Raw genomic sequence first — 21,784 nt, 5'->3', positions numbered from 1 at the left:
TATGTTTTTTTTTTTTAAAGGAGAGAAGACATGTTACTGAACACAAGTGCCAGGCCCTGGTTTGAAAACAAAATAGAACTCCTTGCCCTTGAGAGCTTATCATCTAGCATGATGATATCTGATTTTTTGTCTAGCACTCCCCAATTTATAAAGGTTCCTATATCCACAACTCCATTTGACCTTCACATTAACACAAGATGGAGGAGGATAGGTACCATTATCTATCTTTACCAGTAAGAACAATGGCCCCAGGAAAATTAATGATTTGCCAAACTGCCCATGGCCAGTTGGTGGGAAACCTGAGAGTTATCCCCAAGAATTCTTCTTTTGTTTGATGTTTAAAAAATATTAGCTAAGTGGAATCTTTGAAATAATATAGCTCAAATTAGTGGGAACTCAAAGTACATTATTCACTGAGGATCACAGCCGCCTGGATGCTGAGTGAGAATGAATAAAACGAAGCGCATTTGAAATACGTTCAGAACCCTCTTCCAGATGACTTATCAACCATTGAAAAAGGGAGTGGGTCTCCTCAGTGTGGTCACGATCAGAGTTCTTTCTCCTGGACCCCTTACTCTGCATGGATCTCACAGTGATGCATGTGCCTGTAGAGATGCAAAAATCTTCCCTTAAACCGGAAGAACCCAGACTGCAACTTTATCATGGGCAACACGCCTTCTCTTCCAATGGGGTGCTCGAAAGAGCAGCTGTTGGCTGCGTTTACAAACTCGAGTGCTTATTCCTGCACCAAGACTGAGTCCGGGCCATGCGCACGAACAGTGGAAGGAGAGATGCACAGACTGTAGGGAATTACAAGCCGCCTCCCGGTGCCCTGGGGAATGAGGCCAGGGCTTCTCTAACAGAAGCAGCTGCTGCTCTGTCCTCACAATGGCACACACTCAGGTCTGAAATTTTAAGATCGTTCGGGGGATGAGGGCTTGGCCAGCCCAACCTTGGTACATGTGTCATCTGAGGACATGAGTGGCACGGCCCTGAGAACAAGGTGCCCAGGTGTGGGGCTAGAACAGAGGAGCCTCTGAGACAGGTCCATATGCTCTGCTCAGTTAAGAGCACCTTCAGAAGGGCAGGCCTGTTTATTGCAGAGTATGTGGAGAGAAACATACATTGAGATTCAGGGATTAGGATGTACATGTGTTATAATGGGGGGTTTAAAGGAGACATCCTGAGGGTGACTCCCCTTCCTATCTAGGTATAGCTATAACATCTGTGCAATGAGCTAGCAACCTGTTGCATATGTACTCCCCATTAGATTGAAAGGTCCATGCCGGGCCATGGTTCTCTTCCCCACTCATGGATGTCCTCATCCTAGTGTAAACCTGACACAGGGAAGGTGCTAAATAAATGGAAGGGGATCAGTAAATGAATGCAGGATCCGAGGCCTGGGGAGCAGTGAGAGTGGGTTGAGCCAGCCTGGATGGGAGCCCCGGCCTCAGGCGCTAAGAGCTGGGCTCTATCCTCCACACCCAGCCCAGCGCTCTGGCCAGCCTCCCTTTCCCAGGGCACCCTCACCTCGGCAGACCGGCCTGTGGTCGCTCCAGGCCGCAAACATGTCGCTCACTTTCATACAGGTGATCCGCTTGGATCCTTGCAGGTCATAACCCTCGTTGCAGGTGAACTGGACGCTGGATCCTAACCTGGGAGACAAGGTGCGTCTGTGAGCTCGATCCTGGGCCCACCCGGGGGGCCTCCTGCTTCCACAAAGTACCACCTCAACCTTACTTCTGTTCTGGCCCTTGATCATTCCAATTTTATCACTTAAAATCCCCATTGTTTTGACCACTGAATGGTTTTAGGATTAAGTCAAAAGATGACTTTGTGAGCAAAACAATAATCCTCTAAGTATCAATTAGGACAGCTCTAAGTGGGTGGATGATACACAAAACTAATCAAAATCGAGAATTAGGGGAAGAAGCCTGATAGAAACTTTGTGAAATGCACCATCTTGGGGCCCTAGGGGCTCCCAGGTTATCAGAGGCACAAGCTGCTTGCTGGCATGGCATTCCTGGCGTCAGTGGTCCTCTGTACCCTAGGGATTGGTTTGCAGCTCTCCCCTTCCCCTTCAGGCAAGGGCGCTATTCCCAGAACTGGACTAGGAAAGACTGTCAAAGGCCATAGCACTTCTCCAGAAAGTGTCTATTCCCGTATCTGGACCATCCTCTGCCCTCCACCTCCTGGAAGACCAGCCAGCCCCTTCCTTCCCCCCTGCAGCCCATCCCACCCTCCTTGCAATCAGAAAGTTCCCAAACATATCTTACCTGAAATCCGAGCCTAGTCTTTTGCCCCTTTCAGGTATGCCAGGGTCTGGACACATATTATGCCCTTGGGACACACCAATCTGAGTTACTACAAGGCAAAAACAGCACATACAGAGATGGGTGACCACAGGAAGCACCGGCCGGTGGTGTCTCGGGGGAGGGACCCAGAGACAGAATGAGGCCCTGCTCCAGTGGGGCTGGGTGGGGCTGCTGGGGTCCACTGGGCTTGGGACTCCTCAGTGTGCAAGCTGGGGAGCTGCTTTTGACAAATTCCTTTGGGAAATCCATCTAAAGCATGTGGGTACCCCAAACCAACAACCACCAGGTCCCTCATCCCGCACCAGCGGCGGAGGTGGATGGTCCACAGCCCCGTGACCTCCCAACCTCGAGCCCTGGATCCGGGGGTGGTGACTCTAGATGAAATGAGCCCCCTCCCCCAACCTCAGCCCCAAATGAAGAAATGACTCAAAGAAAGTTAAATAAAAGGTGGATGCGTGATCAGAAACGGTAAAGAATGTAAGAGAAAGCTTCAGTCTGAAGTTCAAAGTAGAGACTTTCGCTCAAACACAGATATTTCTGCTGAGAAACCTCTTCCCATCAGACACTTCTCAGGCCTGACTGAGCAGTAACCACAGCATCCCCATCCCCATGCCCCTCGCCTCTGGCCAAGGGCCCCGCGCAGAGATGACGCCTGTGGTGGTTTCTGGCAGGTGGTGCTAGGCTCTCACAGGGGCCAACACCAGAGTCCTCTTTACAAAGACGATGTGCGCAGGCCTCTCAGCTGAAGCAGAGGCTTGATCAGGGGGCATTGGACACACAGTTTGTTTTCTTCCATTTGGGGGAGGCTGAACACTCTCTGGCCCCTGTTGTTCTCGAGATGCTCATACTCATGAGGATGGAACCCACTCACACCCTAGACTCTTGGCTCTGGGGACCAGGAGTGGGGGCCGGGCTGACAGCCTGGCCAGAGGAGTTCCACTCAAGGCCTCCCCAGTCCCATGATCCCAACAGCACCGTTGACACCAGGGGTGACAGAAAGTCTGGAATAACATTCCCCAAGTTGGCCCATTTCTGTCCCACACTCTCAATGTCCCACAATATGAGCAAGGTGCTCCATCACTCACTCACTCACTCACTCACTCACTCACTCACTCACTCATTCCTACACACGAATACACAAAAAGCATTAACTGAGCACCTACTGTGTACACGGCCCTATTTTATATATCATGGGGCATGTCAATATCAGATGCCAGATATGACCTGTCCTCAAGGAACTCCCATTTGAGTGAAGACATGAAACACGGAAACTAACTGAAACAGCATGGGGAATTGATAAAAGATGCAGCTACAGGAAGATTCAGAGGGAGGACCCATATCATGGTGCTGAGAGAAGCAAGAAAGACTGTCTGGAGGAGGAGTTATTGAACATGGACCTTCTGAGATAGCAGAATTTGGATGCACAGTGACAGAGGAATGACAGCTCAGGCAGACAGACAGGCATGGAGAGTGAGGTGGAAACACAGAAACAGAACTGGGGTTTCCCAGTGTGACCAGAATAGGAGGAAAGGTGATGGGTGAGATGGATGAGCAAAAGGTGAGATGTCAGAGGTCAGACTTTTAAAGGATTCGAGTCTGATCCTGAAAATGACAGGGAGCCACGGAAGAGTCCTGAGTGTGGGAAGTGCAGGGAAGAACTGGATTTCGCATGAGGTGCAGGATGAGTTAGAAAGTTGTGTGATTGTCTGGGTCAAAGACAACAAGAGCCTGGAAGTTGGGACAGACATGGAGTAGTGAGAATGGACTTGGCAAAGAATCACCTGGTCTCAGGGAAGACTGGGTGGGGGAGGGGCTTGGGGGAGGGCCAGGGGAGGGGGAAGGAAGCAGGGGACTTCCTGGCCAAGGGCCTGTGAGGAGCTGCACTTTAGACTCAGAGTCTGAAGCTCATTTCTATAGTTAGAAGCCTGGTAGACACTGTTCACATCTCCAGGCACCCCAGGGTATGGTTGGCAAGGGATCTGGGAGTTTGGACATCCACTATCTTCTCATTCGTGTGGCAGAGCTCATGGCCTCTTGGGTAGCTTCCCTTTCTCCACCATTCCACATCACCAGGTTAAATCCACTCACTCCCACTGGACTCTTACCCCTGCTCCCCTCCCCTCCCTGGCCAAGCCTCCCCTCCAAAGCTTTCACTTGCTAAACTTAGCAATGTCCCTATGGCCACCAGGCCTCAGGGCCTGGATGATAAGATGGAAATGCAGCCTCCAAAAGCAGAGCAGTTCCTGCCTCCCAGAGCCTCAGTGTTGCAAGCTGGGGTGGAAGAGATAACTGGATCCAGGATCCCCAGGGCGTAGGAAGGAGAGAGGAGGCTCTGTTCTGAGATGAGGAGGTCAGACAGGAGCTAAACTGTACTTGTGGTTCATCTGTTGGTAAGCCAGCCTCATGTGTTCCATCCCTTTGAGGACTTCCCAGCTAAGCTCTCACCTTCTTTAGGCCCTGCCTACTCCACCCTGCCCGTCGATCACACCCATCCCAAAGTCCCTGAGACCACCCTTTGGAACCACACAGCCACCTGGTAGCACATCAACAATGGACAGGATGACCTGCCCCTTTCTTGCCCTCTCAGTCAGCACTGACACCACCCAGTGAGCAGAGTGGAAGGCTAACAGATGAAGATGCTCTGGACCAGAGAGGAGGGACCCTTGCACAGCCCACCCACCAGGCAAATGGAGCACACCTGCTACCCTCCTTAAATCAGCCAGCCCGAAGGAAGGCCCAGCCACCGTCCAGTAAGTTACGAGCCCGGCGGGGAGCTGCCCACACCCCACTGGTGTCCTGTCTTCCTGGGAGGACTGAGCAGACCACAGCAGCCCCATGAGGACTTTAGGCTTCCCAGGCAACAAGCAAACTTAGGTTGCAGGGAACAGTTTACTGCCTGAATACAGAGGCAAGAGGCTTTCCCTCTCTTTCTATAATTCCAACCTCCCCTGCCTAATCAAAACCAGCGGCTGTGTTTGCGGCATTAATTTGCTTTTGGCTGCAGAGAGCAGAAGGAGAAGGGAAGGTGAATCTTACTCTCACCCTGTGAGGACCCCTACGGTGAGTAAGAATCTGAAACATGCTCAGAAAGGCGATGCTTCTATCCAGAGTGAAGGGAGGCATGGACACGTGGGTGGCCAGAACTGATGGCGGAGGATCCATGGTACCCACAGACTGTCTGATGAAGGCAACAAGCAGGGTCCAGGATATGTAAGTGGAGAAATTCAGAACACCTGTCCATAGGGCATTTGAGCAAAACACATAGGGTCGGATACCTGCATACACTTGGTTACCTGCCTCAGAGGCAGCTTGAGTCACACAAGGAAATCTCAGAACAAAGACCAGTACCTTGTAACAGAGAGATCCCCCGCCCCCCCGCCCCAAATAGTTTGCATTATTTCATTAGAATAAGGTTTATAAATCTTTCCAAGGGAGTTCTGGGCACCTCGGAGTAGCAATGAAAACCATGGGCCCCCTCTCCCATAAAATGCACCCACAGCATCACTGTCATTGTTGGCCAGTTCATGGACCTCCTGAAGTCCTAGGCCAAGAAGGCTCATCTTAGCATCCCCAGAAGGAAGAGAGGGTAAGGTTTCGTATCCCCTTTTTACAGACGTGGAAACTGATACATAAGTTCCTGGGCCAACACGGTTACTTGAAGACACAGTGGGATAAAAATTTGCTCTCCCAAATCTGGGCCATTTCCTTATAGTTTGCCTGAGGCTTCAGGGCAAACTCGGAAATTAAATCGTGCCTGCCTCAGTTCATCAAGTCTCCTGTGGCCTATGAGGGCCAGGGCCAGGGTTCGAGCCTTCTCTGCAGACTCCTGGCCTAACCATCAGCTGTCCTGGCTCCCTGCTTCTTCCCCTGGTCCCTAGTCACACATAGACGTACGGCCTCCTGACTGCTCCCTGCCATCCAGCCTTCTTGGGGGTACAATGACCAGATAATGGACCCCAGAGATGGGGAGTGGTACCCTCTCTTGATTGGATGACTTGAAAGACCACAGAAAAATCCCACACCTAGGCCCAGTTCCACTGGGGTCTCAGGACCGAACTGCCTCTGCCCAGCCCTGCTCCCACCACACACAGCACAGAGCTCTGGGACACCAATGGCGGCTCCCCGTCTCTCAGGATGCACTGCTTGCACCTCAAGAGAAGTAAGCACATGGAGGTGAGATGAGAGGAGAGGGGCAGGAGGGAGGAGAGAAATAGAGGAGGAGGAGAAAGCAGAGAAGGTGAGGAGGAAGGAGGGGGGAACGTGGAGGGAGAGACTGAAGGATGTGAGATGCAGAGGGTAAAGGAAGGAAAGGGAGGCGATAGTAAACCTGAAGGCCAGTCATTTGGGGACCTAGTACACCAAGGCCCCCCCACTCACTTCCAGAATGAAAAGAGGGATTCTTGGAAAAATCTCCTTTGCTTTCAAGACCAGCCTTCCAGGTGGCACCCAGAGCCTTCCCCAACCCCTTCCTACGCTCTAGCCCCAAAGTCCCACAGCACAGGTTTCAATCAGGTGTTTCTGGATGACATCCAGCCCACTCCCCAGTGTCGGATGCCCCCCTTTAAATCTCTCAGAAACCAATAGCAGGAACATGTTCCACAGACATAACTGTCCCCAAGCAGAGAGCCCAGCACTGCCCCACTGGCTCGAGAGGCAGGACCCCCACCCTCTAGTCCACCCTTGGCCCAGCCAGGTCCAGGGACCCTGGTGGAGGTTACTCAGCATTTCCCTCGCTCCCCTTCCCAATCTTGCCACAGGGGCTGGAATTGGGGCCCTGCAGACTCCAAGGTCCCTGCTGGAGGTCACTGACTCCTCGAGAAGGAGCCAGAAAAAGGACGGTCTTAGCAGGTGGAAGTGATTCAAAAGGAAAAATAAAGAGAGAAATGGAGCAGTAATGACTCCCTGGACTACAGTTAGAATGGGAAGTGAGGGAGAAAGAGGAGCGAGGAGGGAGATGGGAAGACGGGGAGGAGGAGAAGGCTGAGGACAGGCCCTTGGGCTGCTCACTGGCCACCAGGCCAGTGTGTCCATGCGCAGAGCCTGGGACGGAGGGAGGCAGGATTGAAGGGAAATCATTGCAGCATCATCTGGCTCCCCCATGGTCACAGCACCGGAGGGTCTGAGGTAAAGCGAGAGGCTGGCACGGGCCAGCGGGCAGACACTTACACACAGATGTCTTCTGGCTGCTATCTTTGCTGGGCATCAGCTTCACACCTCGAGACTTCAACTCGATTTGCTTCTTGACTAGAGAGGAAGCAAGAGGGAAAAATGTTTAAGTTATTGTCTGTGGTTAGGGATGGGGCCCTCTGGATTGATCCCTCTCTTGGCTTGAGACTTTCCATGCTGGGTTAACGCCAGAAGCCCCTCTAGGCAAGGATACACCAAGGGTAGCATTCAAGTGCAGGAGGCGCCCAGACCTGAAGCAAGAGCTGCTATCCAGGCTGGTCCTCTGGGCCAGGCAGACCAGGTGACCTCCTGTGCACCTGGGAAGCCCTGCCTGTCGGCTTCCCTGCAGATTCAGCCCTGCCCATGCCCCAAACCAGCCCTGACCTGGTGTGTTAGACTGGATAATGGCACCAAATTGTCACCCTCCTCTGAATCCACACCCTTTGCAAGGTGACTGTGTCCTCCTTGACTTTGGGTTTGGGCAGTGGAATTTTGGAGGCCTTGACATGTCCAAAGGCTTGAAAAGGGCCTATCAGATCAGTCTTGCCCCCTGGCATCACTGGGAGGAGAAAGACATGGCTGGTCCCAGGAGGACAAGGGACCTGTGGAGCCAATCAATACAGCCTACTCCCGCCGACCTATTGTGGGCAGGAGAAGCTGGGTCCTGGAGGCCTTTTGGGGGTGGTGCCTGGCTCAGGTGCTGGCCTGATGGATTGAACTGGGTTTTGATCCAATCACCGAGTCCAGTCTACAGGTTTTTAGGACTTTGCCAAATAACACAGCCAAGTCGCCTGAGCCAGAACTCAATTCCAAAGACCACTCCCCTACATAAATCCACCATCTTGGGTGTGACTACCCCAGCTCCCCAGTGCACTCTGCTGGCCTCCAAGGGCTTCGTCCTGTCTCTGGTTAGGTGGCTTGCAGGTATCTATCCACTCCCAGAGCCCCGTGGCATCTCACAGCTGGCCTCTGCAGGCTGACTCAGCCCCACTTAGACACCCAGCCATGGCAGCAGTATCTGTGACCAGGCACTTCCTAGGTGCCAGGCCCTGGGCTAAGTGCCTTACCAGTTCTTTATTAACATCAGCGTCCTTGACTCCTTTCTTTCCTTCCACCCACACCGCTGCATCAGCAAACCTTTCTGAATCTATCCAAATGCAATTCCATGTCTATCATGCTGACCCAACCCTGCACCACTTCTCTCCCTGTTGCCATGGCCTCCCATCTTCCCTCCTGCCCCTGTTACAATCTGTTCTCAACGCAAGAGCCAAAGGGATCCTTTAAAACATAAGTGCGACCATATTACATCTCTGCTCAGAACTCATCAGCGGCAACCCTTGTCTCCTAGAGGGAAAGCTGAAGCCTTTAAAATGGCCCGCACAGACCTATCTGCCCTCCCCACGACCTCAATCACTTTCCTCCAGCCACAGGCCTCCCTGTTGTTCCTATAATATGCCAGGCATGTTTCTGCTCCCGCTGGCCAGTTCCCTAGAAGGCTCTCCCCCAGAAATCTTTATGATTCTCTCCTTTTCCCCCTTGAAGTATTCACGTAAACACCAGTTCCTCATGGAGGCCTTCTCACACTGCTCCATTTAAAACTACACCTCCAACCCCAACTCTCCCTCCCATTCCCTACTTTATCTCCCAAACTTTCTCTCACACACTATGTCATTTACTTAGCGAGTCTGGTCACCCCACAATGCAATGTAAGCTCCACAAAGGCAGGGGTTTTCGGCTATTGTGTTCACTGCTGTATCGTCAATGCCCAGAATAGTGCCTGGCGCACAGTGGGCACTCAATACTCATTTCATTTGGTCCTTATACACTCCACCACCTTCACCTGTAGTTATTATACCTACTTAACAGATAATAAAATCAGGTCCCAGCGGTTAAAGTGATTTGCCCTCGGTCAGCGGTTCTCAACCTATGGGTCGCGACCCCTTTGGCGGTGGAACGACCCTTTCACAGGGGTTGCCTAAGACCATCCTGCATATCAGATATTTACATTATGATTCATAACAATAGCGACATTACAGTTATGAAGTAGCAATGAAAATAATTTTATGGTTGGGTCACAACATGAGGAACTGTATTTAAAGGGCCAGAAGGTTGAGAACCACTGCCCTAGGTCATGGAGATAGCAAAGGGCTGTGCTCTCTGCCGAACCTCAGCATCTTCTCTTGCGACCTGCCCCCACAGCAATCCCAGGGGCACTGTCCACCTTCTCCAGCATCTGCCCCTCCCAGCTCAGGCCCTGGAAACTCAGGCAGTTGCTCTGCACTTGTGGTGACGTGCCAATCCTGAAACTAAAGCCCACAGTGACCAGGTGTGCCAGGGGTCCACCGCCCAGCACCCCTACCCCACCCGCTCTGCCTGCATCAAAAAGCTCCCCAAGGATTTGCCTCTGCCAAGTTGCTGTCGAAGCTGAACACCTGACAGAATTCAGTAACTACCACAGAGCCCCTGCTTTCTAATGTGCACTCAGACCCTTTTATAAATGTGCATTACTCTCCAAGTGTATCCAGCAGGAAAATTTCCAATGAACACCAACATGGACCATTATTAAACAGAGGGTGTCGGTAGGGGAGCATGCATTATTCAAGCCTAGCTAATAGAGTGCGGCAGGGAAAATTCCTCTGATTTGATCATCCCAAGAGAACGAGAGTGGTCCCAGCACTGCAAGACCAGTGGAGCTCTTCTCCCTGAGGCCCAGCATTGGGGTAGGGGTGTGGGTTCTCTTCTCCCTGAGGCCCAGGATTGGGGTAGGGGTGTGGGGGGTTCTCTTCTCCCTGAGGCCCAGCATTGGGGTAGGGGCTGTGGGGGGTTCTCTTCTCCCTGAGGCCCAGCATTGGGGTAGGGGGGTGTGGGGGGTTCTCTTCTCCCTGAGGCCCAGCATTGGGGTAGGGGTGTGTGTGTGGGGGGTTCTCTTCTCCCTGAGGCCCAGCATTGGGGTAGGGGTGTGGGGGTTCTCTTCTCCTTGAGGCCCAGCATTGGGGTAGGGGGGGGGTCTCTTCTCCCCAGGCCAGGCATTGGGGCAGGGGTGGGGGCAGAGGCTGGGGGCAGGTCTCTGTCACCCAGTGCGGCCCATATGAGGCCAGGTCTGTGGAGATGACTGGGCACCTAGCCAAGAAGGAGGAGGGGAGTCAGTCTTCCCAGTTCTCTTGTTTCCAGTTGTCCTGTGCACTTGGGAAGGGGGGTGGGGAAAGGGCCAGTGCACCATGGATGCCATTCCTGGGGCAAATCCTGCATGGGGTTTCCTTGAAGTTGCTGGAGGGGAACCGGGAGGTGCAGGAGGACATGAGGGGGCGTCATGTCCACAGAGCACACGGCGCACTGTGTACATGTGTCTGTCAGTGCTCACATACACTCACACATGCTCTCGTGCTGAATGTGAACAGTCAGGGTTCCCAGGCGAGGAGTTCGGGCTTTAACTGGTTGATGGAAATCTTACTAGGTGCATTCATCTCCTGCGAATGATAATGCCTACAGGAGCCTGCCAGGCTGCTCCATTCATCCTTTATATTCTGGTTAATTACAAGACGTTTCCCCGCTGCTGTAAAGGTTAGCGGGACACATGGTACACATTTAGCTAGAAGAATCTGGCAATACAAGTGCCTCTCCAGCCTCCAGCATGAGTTATTGGGCTGAGCTAGCCAGAGACAGGACCTGTGAGTAGAGTGGAGAGGGAGGTCTGACCTCTCTCCAAGGCTCTGGGAATCTCGGGTGGTGGAACCTGCAGTTTCTGCTCTTCCCAATGGATTCAGACTTCCCTCCACAGGGCGATCATGCCCTAATCTTGATCACCCCCCTTCCCCACCACTGGGCTGTCCTGCTGGTTGGAGCATCCCCTCATCGCCTCCCCTCCCCCCCCCCCCCCCCCCCGCCACACACACACCTACTTCCCTCACCAAATCCAATTCATTCAACCTTAAGTAAGTTTCCAATGTGTACCTTCTTTCCATGTTCTAAGCCACTCCTGCCCTAAACTCATCATTTCCACTTGATTTTGTTCACCGGTTCAGTCTCTTCTAGCCCATCTTTAAAAACGTTGCAGAGCGTAATCTTTTAAAAACTGAAATCTGATCTCCCCTTTGAAAATGTGGATGTGCCTCCTGCACTCTGTCCCTCGTCACAGAGGCCTGCCTCACCGCCTGGCAGCAGCCTGCAGGAATACTTTCATTACTCTCAGTCCTTCTAGCACACTGGCTCCTCATCTCAGTCAGATTTATGCCACGGATGTAAAATTCAGTGCAGATGCCTAAGACCTACTGCTTCCAGCAGACACCCACGTCCTTGCCGTGGAGAAGAGCAGTGGGGAGGACAGGGGTTTCGAAGCACAGCTGGGAAGCAACCAAAGGTGAGGTGTCTGTTGCCAGGTCAGATGCCTTACAGAATAAATATAAAACCATCACACCAGATTTGACCAGGATGCTGCCAACACATAAATGAAGAGGCTGTGGTGGCACCACCCTGCTACGCACTGGAATGTTCGGTGGCCAGGGAAGGCTTCAGGTTGAGCAAAGGTGTTCACCAGGGGAAACCAGGAAGGTGTGATGTTGCATGTTGATGCTGTAACCACAAATTGAGAAAGAAGCCCCCTAAACCTATGCTAACCCCTGAAGAGATTGCTCACTTTGCCACAATTCCTGCAAATGGAGACAGAGAAATCAGCGACATCATTTTTGATGGAATCACAAAGATTCGGGAGAGTGTCCTCACATCATAGGGCAGAAAAACATTGAGTGGTGAATTAGGAATTGAAGGCACAGAATTCAACTAAGAGTCCACATCCCTCTAGTTGAGTAATGCATAAAAAGCTCAGAAAGGGGAATTCTGGGATACTTCTGATTTCCAGTGTCCTGTCCACTGTACCCACTCTGGAAATTGCCAAGGCCAATGCAGGTCTTTGGTTGTAATTGCTGAAGATGCTCTCAGTCCACTCATTTTAAATAGGATAGAAGCTGGCTTTCCAGTCACAGCAGTCCAAGCTCCAGGTTCCGGTGTCACAGAAAGTAGCTGGGGCTACTGATGGTGTGGGGTTTGGAAACGTGAGCTGGTCTCTCAATCTTTAAGATGTTTCGCTCCATGACTTAGAAAAAGTTGGAGTGGTTATTGTGACCCAAGATGATGCCATGTTCTTGCAAGGAAAAGGTGACAAGATTCGAGTTGAGAAACATACTCAAGAAGCCATCGAGGAGTTAGAACGTTACCATGACTGATGGTGACAAAAAACAACTAAAAGGCCATCTGGTGGAACTTCAGATTGTCCTTGTGCTGAGGATTGCTGGGACAAATGGAGTGGAGGAGAATGAAGAGAAAGTCAAAGACCCACTAAATGCTACAAGAAAGGGCTTTGTCTGGGTACTTTGCTTTAGTGCACTCCAGCCCTGAATTCACTGCTCTCGCTAATAAAAAGCCAAACATTGGTGTGGAAATCATGAAACAATCACTCCACATCCTGGCAATACTATTGCTAAGAATGCAGGTGTTGAAGGATTATTGACAGTTAAGAAATATATGCAGAAGCAGGTTATGCACAGGCTGGGTGATTTGTCTTTTTGAATAGGGCGGAAGAAGGAAATCAACCCAGCTCAGGTGGTAAGAGGTGCTCTGCTGGATGCTGCTGGTGCGACTTCTTGGTTAACCACAGCAAAGCTTCTAGCTACCGGAATTCCTAAAGAAGAGAAGGACCCTGGCATGGGAGATGGGGGGCAGTGTGGGGGCGGACTGTTCTAATTTCTAGAATAGTGCTTTGTTATTAATGGACTGTGCAATGATCTTCACAAACTACTTCGAGAAGTCAGCTGGAGAAAAGGACCGGAGGAAAGATGTTTCAGGGAATCACCGTGGCCATCGGTTATTGGTTTTAGTTTGCCTTTGCAATGCTGTTCTCTCTCCTGAAATGCCCCTTCCCTCTCTCCTCTCCCCTCCCCTTCCCTCCCCTCCTCTCTTTTCTTCTCTTGCTGGTCTAGGCCTCATTCAGAGGTTATCTGCTCTCTGTGGCTGTCCCTCATCCCAGGGAGAAGTTGATGCTCTCTCGGGACTGCATTCAGACCACAGAAAGCCTAATGCACCGCAGTGTCCTCTCTGGTTCTCCTGCCAATTTGTCCCATGAGCTCCTATGTCTGTATCCTGTGACAGACACACAGACAGGCACAGAGAAGGTTTCTGATAATAGTCTGATGACCAAGTGGGTGAATGGTCAACTTTTAGAAAAATATGTCCTGGGAATTCATTTCTTGGAAAAAGGAATGGGTTCTACTCGCTGGTGGGGTGAGGAGTGCCCCATTTTTGTGTTCATGCTCTCACTTTTCAGTTCAGGCTCACTCTTGGTTGAATTCAGAAGCCTGGCTCTGTGGGCTCCTGAGCCAGGTAGTGCCAACTCAGCAATCTGTGCAAAGGTCCCTGGGGACCCCGAACCTGGAAATGAGGCTGGCTAGAGTTTGGCAACTCAGCAGGCTAACAGGAGAGGACAAAAGAGTCAGAGAATGGACCACGGGGTGCCTGAGGCGCTTTCCGCTCTGGTCCAGACTGCAGATCAGTCACGAGCAAGAACAGGACAGGTTCAAGTGAAAAACAAGCTTCAGCTTGTTACTATAAACAGCCCCAAGCAGCTCAGCAAATGCAAACTGTTTCCAAATGGAAAAGTTTATTCTGCAGACAACTGAGTTTACAGGACTTCTAGAAAGCCGAGGAGCCAATAGTTTCTCTGTAGAACATCTCCCATCTCCTGGTCACCAGCACTGAATTGACAAGAGGCAGTGAAAGGGACAGTGGGGCCGGGCTAGGATTTGGCCGAAGGGAGGGGCGGGCACTAGATGATGATTATTAGGTCAGAGTGGCCGGCAAAGGGAACACCTCCAAGGAGGAGCCAGAGCCGCCAGCTCGCTCTTATTGCACAGAGAGTCAAGGTACCTGGTGGGGTCTGAAGCTTCAGGGTCCCATTTCCTGAGCATCTACCACATCCCAGATACTTCACCAGGATCTCTTTTAATTTCCAATAGCCCCATGGGGTTAATATTATTCCCTCTTTACAGGTGAGGAGGGTGATAGTGAGGGGTCCCTCACTAGTTGTGATCATTCACTACTGGGGCCATTTAAGAAAGGTTCTTCTCACTCTGATTCATTGAAGCCTTGAGAAAATCAAGAAAGTAATGAACATTGAGAAGAATTGAAAATGTTCCTGGAGGCAGAGGGATGAGTTACACAACCTCAGTGGTCTCCCAAAACTGGAAGAACCTGTGGTCCTTCAAGTCCTGGGGTTCCCAAGTTTAGGTACAGGACCTAAACTTCCATCATTTTAACACTCTTGGGTAAATTTCTGCTACACAAAATACATGAAAGAGGAACTGCTCTGGTTGAAGTTGGGGTGGAAACTTGGAGTCCCACCCATTCAGCCTCTATCAGAACAGCTGCGGGGAGAAACCTTTGGCCTCGAAGGAACCCACTTTGAAAACCCACTCTTTTGGGCTCCTCCTCTGATGTGATATACATGGGGAGGACTCCCACTCTAAGAGAGGACTGTGGCCCCAGCCTCTATTTTGCCTTGAACCTTTCACATCTCTGTCTTTAGCCTATATCCTTCTTTGAGTTACAGACTGGCAGAATAGCCAACTACCTGCTAGATAGTCCCCTGATATCCCAATACTACCCAAAAATCAATGTGTCCCAAGCAAAACTCATCCCCCAACTGCCTCTGCCCAAGAGCATCCTGGTTAATATAATAATTTTCTACTCACTTACTCAAGCCAGAAACCTAAGGTATCATCTCTGACTCTTTCATCTCCTTCCCCCATCCCCTCTCACTCCCAAATCTAACTAGTCACGAGTCCAGTGAAAGTGCACCATGGGAAGATCTCGTCTGGTCTGTCTCCTCCCCTCCACCCTGGTCCTCATCATCTTCTAATTCTCAAGGCTCCTCACCGCCCTCTCCCCCACATTTTCATTCTATAGCAATCAAAGAGCTTTGGAAAAGGAAAATGTGATCCCATCTCCCTCCTGTTAAAAACTTCTGATCACCTCTCATCACCCATGGGATCAAGCCCAACTTTACTGCAGCTTTTCACAACGTGAGCCCTACCTGACCTTTTGGCCTCAGGCCTCGCTGCCCCTCGCTGCTCACCTCCGCTCTAGACTGCGGGCTTTGTTCTGACTCAGTAGATGTTTTCTGCAAAAGGCCTGGGAGTAGATATATTAGGCTGTGGGCCATCCATCTCAGCTGCAAACTGCTCAGCTCTGCCCAGGCAGTGCTATAGCAGCCATACACAATTCATAAATCAGAGAACGAAGCCGTGTTCCCATAAACCCGCATTTATGGTCACTGATATTTACATTTTATACCATTTTCATGTGTCATGAAATCATCTTCTTTTGATTTTTTTTCTTGGACTGTTTAAAAATGTAAAACCTATTCTTAGGAAGACAGGCAGAGGGCTGCATCTGGCCTGCGGGCTGCGGTTCGCCCGTCTCTGCTCTAGAGACACATTAATATTTGTGGTTCTGCAGAGTGCACGCTTTTATGCCCTCCTGCTTTGGCGCTACCTGGAATGCCTCTTTCTACTGTCCACCTGGCATCTTTTTGAGGCCCATGGTGAAGTCACTGCCACAATTTTGTGGGTTCTTTTTTTCGTGTGTGTGGCTTTTCGTAGGTGCCTCCCACAAAACTAACTGCTCCTTTATCTGTAGTCCTGGGCCTTTAAGGGCCTCAATTATAGCTCTTATCATGCTGTACAGAAGTTACAGACTTGTGTCTATTCCTCTCTTGACTCACCTGTTCTTGAGACCAGATAGTGGTCTGCCTGCACTCATCTTTCTATGCTGTCACGTGGTAGTGCCACACAGACAATGCTTGTTAAGTTACATACCACTGCCCACCTCTGACAGCCAGCTGGAGGCACAGCCAGACTAGAACTCAGATCCTCTGACACCACGTGGCATTAGTTAAAATTGTGTCTGGCCACGAACAACCCTAAATTCTGACTGGGCTGAGATAGGAATGGAATGTGCTATGTTGTAGGTTATTTATGAATTTAATTCATTGTTTGTTTTCTTTGGGATGATATACTCACCAATACAATTATGAGTTGGTAATTATTAGCTCAGAAGTGATGCCATACATCACTGAGACTCGGATGCCATAAGGCTGAGCACAGGTGAAATGGGTCCTGAGCTGGTGACTCCCCGGGTCCACTCTCAGATGTCCCTGTCCTGCTCAGGTTGCCCAGAGGCTTACCTCCATGGACTGCCAGAGAATCAGGGAGCCCACTGGTGAGGCAGGGCAGACTCCCTCGCACAGAGCAGACCAGGGCAGGGCATCTGGGCCCTTGCTCTTGGCTTCCTGTTGGGTTGGCAGGTGGGAGGCACATGAGGGAGGGAGGAAGGAGAGGTCTGGTTACTAGTTCATGGGGCTCCCTCCTAACTGCACTGGTTACTGATTCCTGGGGCTTCCTCCTCCTGCACTGGTTACTGATTCTTGGGGCTCCCTCCTCCTGCACTGGTTACTGATTCCTGGGGCTCCCTCCTCCTGCACTGGTTACTGATTCCTGGGGCTCCCTCCTCCTGCACTGGTTACTGATTCCTGGGGCTCCCTCCTCCTGCACTGGTTACTGATTCCTGGGGTTCCCTCCTCCTGCACTGGTTACTGATTCCTGGGGTTCCCTCCTCCTGCACTGGTTACTGATTCCTGGGGCTCCCTCCTCCTGCACTGGTTACTGATTCCTGGGGCTCCCTCCTGCACTGTGGGTTGGCAGTGTTCAGGCTCCTGAGTCCTGCTACAGAGCCCCTTTTCAATGGCTTCAGCACTCACTGCTCCCTCCCTGACCCTTTCCCTAGCCTAAGGGTGTCTCTGTTATTTAGTCCCTATGGATTCCTTTAATCCCACCCTTACCTCTGTCACTGGCCCCTTCACTAAGCCCAGTTAAGCCGTGCAGTATGCCTTCTGTCTCCTGCTAGCCCCCTAACTTAGCCCTGTCTTGGCCACTCTTTTGGATTGAATCTGCAGGCAGGAAACCATAGATTGGTCTTTAGTTTTTCATTCCTTTAGAGCAGTGGCTCTCAATCAGGAGTAACTTTGCACACAGGAGACACTTGGCAATGTCTGCAGACGTTTTGGTTGTCACGACTGTGTGTATGTGTGTCGGGTGCCACTGGCATCAGGCATCTAGTGGGTAGAGGCCTGGGATGCTGCTCAATATCCCACAGTGCACAGACAGTCCCCCACAACAGAATTCTCCAGGCCACATGTCAACAGTGCTGAGGTTGAGAAATGCTGCGTGATGGAGTCACCGATGGAATTACTAAATGATTAGTGTATACCCTTTCACTACGTACACCCATCCTGGAAAGCGCTATAAAAAGAAGGTCCTGGGGAGAATCATTTGTTCCCACCATCAGCACACATCTCCATATGTAAGCATGTTGGATCCTGGGGAACACGGCCGCCGGGTCCAAGTCACTGCTCCAACACACCAGCGATGGGAGCTTGAGCCGGCCACGCACCCTCTCTGCAACTCTCAGCCCTCACCTATAAAGTGGTGCTGATGGCGGTCCCTACTTCACACAGCTGCTGTTAGGATGGAATGAAGCAATAAATGCCACGAGCCCGCAACTAGGAAGAAAGCCCTTTACAAACACTGACACGCTCCAATGTGCAAACCCGTCCCAGGCTGTGTTGAGGGAGACAGAGAGAGGATAAGACAGGGCCTACTTCTAAGAGGTTCATAAGTGAAACAGTTTTTCAGGTTTCAGGTTGCTCCCTGCTACAGACTTGTGAAATTCTTATAGAGGTTGCATCTAACATTAAAAATTGGAAAAGACATTTTCAGGGTGCCTCACGTTGAGTCAGGGTAAATACCACTTAGTGACATTTTCCTTTTAGTTCTACAGATATATGTGTGTACTGGGTTGTGATGGAAAATTTAGTTTTTTTTACAGTGGAGTGAGATTAACAAAACAAAGTTTAAAAGCTACCAGTCAAATAGAAAAGGCAAGACACCCAAAGTGCTGTAAGAGAAGGTCCTATGATTTTGCAGAAAACTTACAATAGCCTGCGAAGTCCAGCTTCGCCACTTACAGGCTGTCGTGTGTGTGTGTGTGTGTGTGTGTGTGTGTGTGTGTGTGTGTGTGTGTGTGTGTTTTGGGCTGGTTACATAACCTCTCTGAGCCTCAGCTCCACCGGCTGAAAAATGGGAATTAAAAACATACGTGTTGTGGGGAAACTCTAAAAAGGCAATGCACACACAGTGCCTAACACAGGGCCTGGTGCACAGTAGGTGTGCAACCTACGTGTGCTCCTGACCTCCTAGCCTTCTGGTTTGGGTTCTCACTGCCCATTGTCTGGCATCAAACCTTAACTGATGACCAAGACAAATGGACCCTGAGTAAATGGAAATATGAGAAACACCCAGCACCTATTTAATCCGATGAAATGACAACATTCATCTCTGCTTGTCTATTTTGGGAAACCCATGGGAAGGTCCAGACAGACGCCTCACTCCTGCAAAGGCCCAGCCTCAGTCATGAAAAATGTCCCCATGACGCCTCCCAGGGAGTTTCTTGTTTATTTTGTAAATATTTCAAAGATGTCCTTCTACCCACGGCTGAGGCAAGGAGGGCACTCATCAGAGGTTCACTTTTGAAGGGAACGCTCTGCCTCCGGTGCTGCATTTATCCCAGTTTCCAGCCAGAAAGCCTGGCTTGGGCGGGGGCCCTGCCCTGCCAGTGCGGCCTCTGGGGTGGGCAGGGTGCTGCGCTGTGTGGCTCGAGTGGGGCCAGAAGGGACAGCTGCCCAGATCTCCACTGGGTATCAATGGCTCCCTCTCAGCACAGGGCAGTGATTAGAGTTCACTTTCACTCTTCCCTCAGGCCCCTGGCACGGTCACTGTGTGCCCACTCCCTTCCTCAGTCCCTCACAGTGAGACCCTCATCACCCAGTCCCTCACTCAGCTCCTCACTGATTCCCTCAGTCCCTCATTCATTCCATCCTTCACTCCCTCCCTCCCTCACAATGCAAGTCCACTCCTCTTTTTATTCCCCCGAGCCTCCTAAGGGCTGGATCCTTAATAGGTGCACAATCCAAGTTCATTATGGAATCAATTAGAACCAACATCAATTTGTAATTGGTAACAGTTAAAGGCTTAATGAGCAAGTTATGTAGCAAACCACTGGTGTTTAGCTCTGTAAATTGTGTGCATTGCGAATAAACTCAAGGTTGAAAGGAATGTCCTCCCATATGTCCCTTGCAGTTTGAATCTCCTTGGGTCCTAGAGAGCTCCCTGATTGGGGTTCACCCACTCCTCTCTATAGGTGGCTCTTGGGGTTAGAAATTCTCCATGATTGGAGTAGAAATCTGCTCCCTGCATTTTCCACCTGCCATTCCTGGTCTGATCTCTGGCCACTGACACCTCTTGAGAGATTTGAGCCTCTAAGCGATAGTGCTCCTTAAGTTATGTTGCCTACATGTGAAATGCATTGTGCTCTACATCAAATGAGAGGGCTGACATGTGACTGTTCTCCCACTTTACACTGGGGTAGGCTAAGAGGGCGAACTCTAGATTTAAAAGGCAGTTCAGATGGCCTTGGGAAACTAGCTTAATTTCTCTGTGCTCCGTTTCCTTGTCCATAAAATGGGAATGGTGACATTTAATCCTCATCATTGCTCCCAGGGCAATGATGAGGATTAAATATGATGATGCTGATCAAGTGTCTAGCACGATATTGAGTGTTATGAGTAGCCTGGCCTGCAGTGGGGCGACTTGGCCTACACATTTGAGAAATGTCACTCCCTTGGGCCACAGACCGCAGAGGCAGATGTAGAGATGCAGTTATACAGATCTCCGTGTCTGCAATAAGAACAGGACCTCAGCGCTGGCCAGGTGGCTCAGGTGGTTGGAATGTCGTCCTATATACTGAAAGGTTTGATCCTTGATCAGGCACGTACAGGAGACAACCTATCAGTGTTCTCTTTCACATCGATGTTTCTCTTTCTCTGCCCCGCCCCCCCACCCCCTTACCCTCTCTCACTAAAATCAATAAGCATATTCTCGGGTGAGGATTGGAAAAAAAAAAAAAAGAACAGAGGAGAGTATGCCCTGAAGCCACATTACACACCAGACCCAGTTTGGGACAGGGTGAGCTTGCCCTTGGTATCACGTCTGCCGCCCACCGAGGACCCGTGGCCGCCCCGGCCTGCCTACCTTGTACTGGGCGCTGAAGCCACGCTGTCGGTGGTTGCCGTCGGAGGTGAAGTGCAGCCGCAGCCAGTTCTTGCTGCTGATGACAGGGGCTGGGAGGCTGGCTCCGGTGAACCTGTGGGACAGGAAGCTGGCAGGGTCAGGGCCTCAGCTGGTTGGGACAGGCGGATAGGCATCCAGGATCCTCCCACCTCTCATGCTGCCGGGGCCTCGCCCAAGCCTGAGCAAGAAGCGAGGGCTGTGCCTGGCACAGTGGCCTCCAGTACCAGGGCTTGAGCTGTTGGAGGTGGCTCCTCCATGGGCCTTCCCACTGCCCAGTTTCCCTGAGACGTCTGAGGAGGGGGCGGGTCCTTTAGGTCTGGAGCAGAGGTCCAGCTCCCCAGCATAGCTCTAGCCTGCCCCCCAGGAGAGAAATCAAGCTCCCCCAGCATAGTACCCCCCTGCAGATGTCCACCTCACCCCAGGAGAGACCAGAACCCCCAGTGCAAGGTCAGCCCCATGTAGAGAACCAGTGTCCCCCTCCCCAGCAGTGGCTAGTGCCCATTCCCAGGCAGAGGTTCAGCTCCCCCTGGCAAGCCCCTGGGACCTGCAAGGGGGTAGGACAAAGGGCTGGGGATACCACTATAGACAGTGTGGCCCTTCACAGATGTGAGAGCCCATTTTAGAGTCACTAACTAGGCCCTGGGTCTCCTCTGGCTCCTCTCCCTGTCCCTGCTGGCTCGCCCTTCCTCCCTTAGGTTAGCCTCCTCAGGGTTCCAGCCAGTCCAGTTCAGTGGGCGGGACACCAGGATATCCCCCACTGTCACTGGTCACTGCCCTGGCCTCTTGACCAACTGCCGTCCTGAACCAACTTCCAGCTCAATCAGATCTTTCCTCCTAGAGTTACTCAGAGCACAAGTATCTTCCGTGGCTCCCCAGTATCTACACAAGACTGGCCTTCCAAACCTTCCCCCAGTCCTCTGCTTGAACTGGCCTCTGCTCCTTGCTGGCCTTCTCTACCACACTCAGCCTAAGCCCTTGATTCCCCTCCTCGCTCTGCTGACTCTCCTGCACCCCAGATATCCCCCCATCTTCTCTCCGCTATCTGACAGCCTCCAAGCTGGCCAGGTGCCC

The 21,784-nt window shown here is 51.3% G+C and overlaps 1 protein-coding gene across 1 annotated transcript in view; it reads right to left on the bottom strand.

Annotated features, from left to right (window-relative positions):
* Positions 1-20,869, bottom strand: part of CSMD2 (CUB and Sushi multiple domains 2) — a 268,349-nt gene extending 247,480 nt beyond the window's left edge. The window contains exons 1-4 of the mRNA XM_023758472.1: positions 20,838-20,869; positions 20,675-20,786; positions 11,751-11,821; positions 1,531-1,655 (exon numbers count right to left, since the gene is read on the bottom strand). Of these exons, the coding sequence (XP_023614240.1) occupies positions 1,531-1,655; positions 11,751-11,821; positions 20,675-20,786; positions 20,838-20,869 (340 nt within the window). The remainder of the gene's footprint in view (positions 1-1,530; positions 1,656-11,750; positions 11,822-20,674; positions 20,787-20,837) is intronic.
* Positions 20,870-21,784: the final 915 nt, after the last annotated feature.

The sequence above is a fragment of the Myotis lucifugus genome, unplaced genomic scaffold (assembly GCF_000147115.1).
Source record: "Myotis lucifugus unplaced genomic scaffold, Myoluc2.0 scaffold_131, whole genome shotgun sequence".
NCBI lineage: Eukaryota > Metazoa > Chordata > Mammalia > Chiroptera > Vespertilionidae > Myotis > Myotis lucifugus.
The sequence above is the reverse complement of the archived record's forward strand: the minus strand, read 5'-3'. Positions and strand labels throughout refer to the sequence as shown.